Source organism: Castanea sativa, chromosome 1 (assembly GCF_040712315.1).
Source record: "Castanea sativa cultivar Marrone di Chiusa Pesio chromosome 1, ASM4071231v1".
NCBI lineage: Eukaryota > Viridiplantae > Streptophyta > Magnoliopsida > Fagales > Fagaceae > Castanea > Castanea sativa.
The window spans coordinates 24969073-24977743 of NC_134013.1; the positions used below are offsets into that span (position 1 = coordinate 24969073).

At 31.2% G+C, this 8671-nt stretch overlaps 1 protein-coding gene across 1 annotated transcript; it reads right to left on the reverse strand.

Moving 5' to 3' along the window:
• Positions 1-1268: 1268 nt before the first annotated feature.
• Positions 1269-6654, reverse strand: LOC142621989 (alcohol dehydrogenase-like). Its single transcript, XM_075795391.1, has 10 exons — positions 6618-6654; positions 5747-5883; positions 3414-3460; positions 2878-3203; positions 2698-2780; positions 2527-2602; positions 2385-2446; positions 2114-2209; positions 1850-2011; positions 1269-1385 (listed from the first exon to the last, which is right to left on the reverse strand). Exons 1-10 carry the CDS (start codon positions 6652-6654, stop codon positions 1269-1271), a joined length of 1143 nt encoding a protein of 380 aa, XP_075651506.1.
• Between the last annotated feature and the right edge of the window lie 2017 nt (positions 6655-8671).

An 8671-nucleotide genomic window follows, 5' to 3' on the forward strand; every position in this document is an offset into this window, starting at 1 on the left:
ATGATAAGGAATATATATATATATATATATATATTTAATCTCTTAAAAATCTAACAAAATTTTTGCAATTTTAAGCCTAACTTTTCTTATATAGTATAATAAATGATATGATATTGAATAGATTTCTCATTCATTAAAAAAAATTGTGCCCATGTGAATTAACTAACCTTTTTTTTCCAAAAAAAAGAAAAATCTAAGTATCAAATATAAAAAATTACAAAAAAGATTTTTTTTTTTTTTTCTAGACATTGAAATGGAATGCCAGAATCACAATCTCCAAGCAGCAAGCTTATCAATCTAGAAACAAATTACCCAGTACACGCTTTGCATCTAAACAATCTCCGCCCACCTCATTCAACTACAAACACAATCACTTTCCCATGTACCAACAATAAAAAAGATCAAATAAAAAATAGAGACTACGGCCTCAGCCCATTGGTATCTTATTGGGCCAACATTGCATGAACAAGTAGAATCGTGTTGGTGTTTTTCAAAATGATGATTTGACTAACTATATATTATCCTCTTTGATTGAGAGTTTTATATGGAGTATTAAATTGGAAAAATAAGGAGACCATAAGAAAATGTAACTTTTATTGAATAATTGAATAATTTTACTTAAAAGTTTAAATTTACATGGCCTTAGCTCTAGTTACATTCTACTAATGTAAAAGTATATGGATAAGAAACTAATTTGAGAACCTTTGATTTAGGTTCAGTAGCTATGTTACAAGGTGGGAAAAGGTTAATGTAGGAATTTCAAAATAACATTTCACCGAATTAAATTCTATGCATGCCAATAAATCATCGTCTCAACTAATAGCGTTATGACACATCGGTAAATTTAAATTGGACCAATTAAAACAAATTATTCTTAATCACAAATGGATGGACTTAATTCCTATATTTGCGTATTAACCATTAAAATTTAATTTCATGATATATTTTTTAATCTGAATGTCTGATTGAGGCTCATGACCTGTCATTTTGATTGTTATGCTGTCAAAATTTATCCTACATGATGCAATTGGAGATCAAATGGTCAAAATTACATTTTTTACTCCTAGGATGTGAAATGATCATTTTTCCCTTGAATGAAGTTAAATGTAAGTTGCAAAATAGGGTATTTAAATTAAGATAACACAAAAAAGTAACATAAACTCAGAAATTGCTTGTTCTCTTTACATATAAGCTTATAAGCTTATATATCTTATTCAAAACAAGATCTCTGGTCATAGATAATGCACACCATCTTGAACGAGAATGTTTTAAGCATCCATGCGAATAATACATCGGATAGACTCCCCTTTCTGCATGTAATCAAATGCTTTGTTGATCTCCGAGAAAGCGACTGAGTGAGTGATAAATTTATCTAATTCCAACTCCTGCAACATCAATTAATGGTGTCATTGACTAAGTATATATAAAAAAAGAAAAAAAAAAGAATTAGGTATGATCGTTATGTGAAAGTAACTATTACATCTAACGACTACCCATAATAATATAAAATTGCATTTATTAAAAATATGTATATTTCAATTCGGGTCTGGATAATGTATGCTTTAAGAGCATACAATTAGGACATACATTAACTATTCATTTTAGGAAATTTTATGTAGAAAATTAAAAAAACTGTCAAATCAATTAGAGCATACATTAACTATTTCATAAAAAAATTCCTAAAGTGGTTTTTTAACATATGTCCTTAGCACATACGTTAGTAAAACCCATTTCATAATAATCTAAGAAAGTTGCACTTTGCTTATTCCATTTTCAGTTGCTTATATATAAAAGATACATGTCTTAACGAGAATGCAGAAATGGTTCAAGAATTGAAACATAAGCTTACCTTGTTCATGTACTTTTCCACCTGAGTAGGAAGATCAGTGCGGGGCTTGTAATTGCCAAAAGCAGTACCCTTAAGTGTCCTCTCATTCAAAAAATTGAGAGGATGAGTCTTGAATGCGTCATCGTTACTTGGTACTCCAACAAGTACTGCAACACCCCAACCCTGAGAAAAAGAAAATTTTATTGTCTGAGGAAACGTAATGGGAGACTTGGAAGCAATTGTATAATAAGAGAAGATGGCTATATAAATTCGTTAAATAATTACATCATGAACGCATTCAAATGCTTGGATCATGGCATGGAAGCTTCCAGTACATTCAACAGCCCGATCCACTCCTCCATCGGTCATCTCAGCAATCACCTATAATTGAGAAGGCATAACCCTCATTAGTTTCAAAAGGGTGAGAAGTGTAAACATTTTAAACAGAAAATATGTACTAAAAGAGAACAGAACATATAGAAAAAACACCCAAAATACATGCTAGTCATGCCAACTGATTAATCACGAAATAGCAAGTCATGGCGTCCAAACAAACCTCTTGAACTGGCTTGTCATGATCATTTGGATTCACAAACTCAGTAACACCAAAATTTTTGGCTGCCAAAGAGATTAAGAATCAAAACCATCTCCAACATTTTAATAGGAACATATATTTATGTATACCTTTAATGACTTACCCACGCTAAAACGATCAGGGTTCAGATCAACACCAATGATTCTTCCAGCCCCAGCCATCCTTGCGCCTTCACAAGCCTAAAATATCAGCACAAGATTAGAGATACAGAAAACCATTCTAATGCTTTTGCAGTTGCCAAAAATTATAGAACATAACAAAATAGAAAACTCACTGCAAGGCCAACCGCACCCAATCCAAAGACTGCTACAGAGTGACCCTTTTTGGGTTTTGCAACATTCAAAGTGGCACCCATACCTACAGGTATAAAAACAAATAGATCGATGGAAACTAAAAATTAGTATGAATATTATCACTAATGTTGTTATTATTCTTGAAAAGAACTCCTCCAGACCTGTGGATACTCCACAACTAAGTACACAAACTTTGTCAAGTGGGGCTGCAGGGTTGATCTTGGCAACACAGCCAACGTGAACAACAGTGTACTCGCTAAATGTGGAGGTGCCAAGAAAGTGGTAAATGGGCTTTTCATCTTTGGTGAATCTTGTCTTGCCATCATTGAGCATAACACCCCTGTCAGTATTGAACCGAAGAGTTTCACACAAGTTGCTCTCCTCTGAATTACAGTGGCGGCAATCCCCGCATTCTCCAGTGAAGCACGGGAGAACATGGTCTCCTGGTTTGAGCTCAGTCACACCTTCACCTACACTCTCCACCATTCTGAGCAACAACAATACAATCAATCAGTACTTGTTCATGCCACTAAAAAATTATTACGATCTTCAATGGTATTCTGCAGAGAGAGGAATTAAACTAATTCAGTTGAAGGTTGGAAATAAACTTATCTGAGAAAGCGTTATATTTAATTACTTAAGACTCTCATACCAATTACCAAATAGACTGCCTGTCAAAATTTAGAGTTATACATACCCCCCAGCTTCATGACCAAGTATGCGAGGAAACAACGGAGTAAACCCCTGCAATATAAAGGACATTTTAGTTTCAACTATAAAGTCAACCGCACCAGTCTAATTTTACCATTCAAACTGTAAATACATTCATCAAATCCTGTTTATAAATTACATGGAAATAGCGTGGCTAACTTCACCCATTTGTTTCCCCACCTTAGTACCAAATTAGGTTTCAAAATTAATGAAACCAGCAAAATTAATGAATGATCAATTTCAAATATAACTACATTTACTACTTTTCAATAATTCAATATTTTAAATTTTCATTTGCATAACCACATCGCACCCTTATCGCGATGATCACTTTACAAGTATAAGTGCTTGTGGAGTACGGAAGTAAGAACCAGGGTTTAAGTTTCCAGAAAAAATCATTTGCATAGTATGGAGTTTCTGAATAATACATACTTGGCTCATCAAGCTTAAAAAAAGAATAAAATAAAATAAAAAAACCGAAGTTCCTCCCAAAACCTGATACCCAATTAAAAAAATGTTATACTACTATGTTTATTGCTCTTATTATATTGAGGTACCTTTCTCTCAAAAAAAAAAAAAAATGCACCTTTCTTATTAAAATATTAATCATAAATGTAAAAAAAAACTATGTTAAATTTTACAAGAATTCCCTATAAAACTCCATATTTCTGCTGTTATTTATGTTTGAAGAGATATTCTTGTATTTAGAGAAGCCTAGATCAATGACACGAAAAGGAAAAAGTTACCACCATTTTCTCTTCTTGTATTTGGAGAAGTATATATTAAATAGAAAAAAAAAAGAAAAAAAAAAAAGAGAGGAAATAGTTACCACCATTTTCTCTTCTTGTATTTGGGCTACGTCCATAATATTTTTACAATATTTTCACAACAAATCACAGGTAGTTAGTTGTTATTAGTTCAAATTTGAACCTAATACGAAGATTACTTTTTTGCCCCAACAATAACAACCAGTAACAACCTGTCACTTAAGATCTATTGTGAAAATGTTGTGAACATATCGTTTCTCTATTAAATAGAGACGAAAAGAAAAAAGTAACACCGCTTTTTGTTCGGCCCCCTTGTTATGAAAAATAGTTACTGTCCCTTTAAAAAATTTGATCTTTGATAAAGTCTTTAAAAACATCATCAAAATCTTTGTGTGTTTGCATTCCAAAGCCAATATATATAGTTATAATAAATGCCTATTAATTACCACTAATATCTATTTTCATTTTTTTATAATAAAAAAAAGATATATATATATATATATATATATATTAATAAGTAAAACTTAGAGAAAATTCAATTAGAATTTGAAATTAGAATCCAATTTTGCACCATATGTCTAAATTTATGTGGGGACCACACCATAATTATCTACTTAAGTTTTTTTATTTTTGTGCCAAGTGAGTTAATTAGTGCAAAATACAAATAATCTAATATTAATGAACTATAAAATTTAAAAAAAAAAACAATCACATATACTTAATAAAAACCACTGCACAACAAATATCACCACACGTTCTATCTTATTAAAAATTATAAAAAAAATGAGCATAACTATTATTAAATTTAGGTAAGAATTTTAATATGTGACTAATTATGTTTAATTTTAAAAAAAATAATTTGACTAATTATTTATATTTTTATAATAAAAATTGTGTTGAATTTTAAATATATCTATACTTATGCATGTGTTACATGCTTTTTTTTTAAAATAATTTAACTAATTTTATATTTTTATAATAAAAATTGTGTTTAATTTTAAATGCATTCATGCGTTTGCATGAGTTACATGCTAATTTACTATTAATAGACAATAAAAGGAGAAAGAGGAACTTTGGCAAACTAATCCAGATTAAATTTCTCATAAAGAAAAAAGGATTAAACTTGATCAATAGTTGATCGGCCCTACAACTTTTTTATAAGTACCTGTTATTCCTATTTTATGTTTTGCTCTTTTTGATCAAGAGAAAGACTTAGGGCCTTTTGAAACGATTATTGGCTAAAAAAAATTGCAATATGTTATTTTACACTACACTTGCAAAGGCTTCTATTCTTAGTAATTAATGGGCTAACAGTATGATAATTTATTGAATGGATTTCCCTTAATATTAACTTAGTCAATACCTCCATTTAAAAAAAAAAAAATTTCCCAACATGGAATTTCGTATTTGTTATTTATGTTAGTTAATAGGCATTTATAATGAATATACCAAATATCCTTATATCCTATTTAAGAAAAATATGATGGGGGCAACATGGGGTTTTTATAGGGAATCGTTAATCTAAAAAAAAGTATCATCTGAAATCAGTTACTTTAGCTTCCCAATAGTAAAGATCAGAGTGGCAGAGTGCGTTGAAGAGAATCTTGATGCGGACTTCATTTGCCTGAGGTGGTGCCACCTCCACTTCTTCAATCACTAATGGCTTTCCAGCCTCCCACGCCACCGCGGCTTAAATAAAACAAATACCCCAATTTAGTCTACTAATTCCAATAGTATAACATCAAAATTTTATTAGAAACATCCAAAATTCAAATGGTTTTTTCTTGTAACTATCAAATTATTAAAAATATATATAAATAAATCAAATGTCAAGAATAATGAAAGTGCATCAATCTATGATATTTGTCAAGAGTTTTATAACACAACTAGTGAACACTTGACTTCAAAAAAGTTTTTGTCACAGGATTAACAAAAAAAAAAAGTTAAAATTTTTTAATTTCTTTTATAATAATATCTTTCAACAATAACAGAAGCTCATGATCACAACCCATGAAAAAAAAAATTTTAAAGGCAATTCGTATGAAACCGTCTGGATATATACAAATCTGACAGAGAATAATAAGCCATGAAAAGGATCAACTCTCGAAAACGCAAACACCAAAGCATGCATAGAAGAAGTGCATGTCTCTAAACAACAAAACTAAAAGGTGATCAATTTATGAAAGAGAAACCAAAGCCAACAAACAGAATAGCTGCATAAGATCTAATATAAAAAAATCATCATAGACAGAAACAAACAGAATATGTGAAAGACGACAGTGACTACTGATCACTGAAACTATCAAACTGAAGTTACTGAAGTATATAAATAAAGCCAACCCCTCTTCAGAAACAGAGAAGAACCCAACTACAAAAGCATGGCCATATTGAGAAAAGGAAGAGTGTAGTCAGTGGTGGCTCACCTCTGCACTTAATGACCTGACCGGCTGTGCTTGACATGGCTAACTTGGATGGCGACGACTGTGATTAATTGTCTGACTGAAATTAGATGACTTTTGTTTTGAATGTTTGTGTGCTGATTTTGTCTTTGTGATGGTACTTATACTGCTTGGTCTTGACTTATTATGGACAGTGCTACCAAGATTTTATCTTTTAACTGTAAATATCTAAATAAAGACGAACTATAATCTATTTTGGATATATTTAGACTATTGATGACTTAATTAAATCTAATCCATTTTAAAAATAGACAAAGTTTGGCTAAAAATTGGTTAATGATTGTAAGATAAAATTTGTCTAGATCATGTGTGTTGTTGCTTCTCAAGAAAAAAAAAAAGAAGAAAAAAAGAAGAAAAAGATCATGTGCACCGACCTAAAATTAATAATCGTAGATAATCACCTAAGTTTGGTTTAGTAAGTTGTGTGTACGTTGCAGATAACAATGATACATGTCATACTTTTATTGTTAGCTATGTTTATACCTAAACTTTGTTCAAATAAAATAGATACATATTTAGGACTTTAAGCTCCACCATGAATTAAGAATTCTAGATAATTTAATCCTCAACTTTTAACTCAATAATAAAGCCCCCCCAAAAATGAATAAATAAAATAAAAATCAATAAAATTAGGGGGGGAAACAAATTAAGTTGCAAGTGTACCCTCAAAGTATTGAGGGTATTGAGGAATTTTAATTATGCCTATTTGTGTTGAAAATTTTAGATTTTAGTTCTTGACATTGTATAGCATTTTACTTCGGACCATTTTTCATACCCATTACAAGTTGGTCATCAAATGCAGCTAAAGTCGGTAACATATGCTAATTAGTCCAATAAAATGATCATGTCCAGGTCAATTAAAATAATAAAGTCTCTATATATAAAAAATTACATAAAATAAAATCCTTTTTTTTCCAATATTTTCTGGACATTCAAATGGAATGCCAAGAGTTTTAATCAACATATCAACCTAGAAACAAAATATCCAGTTTCAACTAAATAATCTCAACCCACCATACTCAACCATAAAAACAATCACTTCCCATATACTAACAATAAAAAAATCTATTAAAAAGAGAGTTAATCTATGAGAGACGGCGCCCTTGGCCCTTTGGCATCTTATTGGGCCAACCCTGCATAAATAGGCAAAGTCATGCATGTTGGTACCTCTCAAATTGATTGACTATATTTCCCCCCTAGATCGAGGGCTTATATAAAGTCACCACTTATTTTATTAAAATGGAAAAAAAAAATTGTAAATATTGTATTTTGTTGACTCTCGTTTTGTATGCCAAATACCAATTTTAAGCCAAAAATTGCAAAAATTATAATTTTGTTTCCGGAATCAAGGGAATGCTAAATGTAGAGTGATTTGTCCTAATTGAATGTCAGTTCACCAATTTTGAATGTATATGGGCAAAATGACCAAAATGCCCCTAATAATCAAAATTTGGTGTCCAAGGGAGAACATGGTCTCCTGGTTTGAGCTTAAACACACCATTGCCTACACTTTCCACAATTCTGAGCAATAACAATACAATTAATCAATACTTGTTCACATAACTAAAATAACTATTTGAAATGTGCTATATTATCCCTAGCAAGTTAGAACCAAAGCAAGGTTTTTACAACTTAATCAATTTTACCCTAAACTAAACATACTAGTCCAGTAATAAATGACTTAACCAATTTCCAAAACAAAACAAGCTACACTACACAAAGCATGGCAATATAGTAGTGTAAAGGAAATAAAGGGAAAAGCAAGCAAACCACACTAAACACCAAAACATATTTAGGAAGAGGAAAACCCAAGCACTGGGCGTAAAAACCTCTCCCCTAACCACCCGTCGGAAATCTCCACTAGAATGAATAGTCGCAATACATGGATGAACATAAAGCCTCCACGCTCATTTCTCCTTGTGTACTCAAGTCCTCTAAGCTCTAGCTAGCAACCAAGTTCACCAAGTCTTTTCTTCATCTAGCTTACTAGATAACCTCCATTGAAGCACCAATGGAAA

Coding starts and splice junctions, on each gene's coding strand:
- LOC142621989 (XM_075795391.1), bottom strand. CDS start 6,654: ATGTCAAGCACAGCCGGTCAGGTCATTAAGTGCAGAG. Junction 3,204..3,413: donor CTTGGTCATGAAGCTGGGGG/GTATGTATAACT, acceptor GTTGTTGCTCAG/AATGGTGGAGAGTGTAGGTG. Junction 2,781..2,877: donor TAGTTGTGGAGTATCCACAG/GTCTGGAGGAGT, acceptor TTATACCTGTAG/GTATGGGTGCCACTTTGAAT.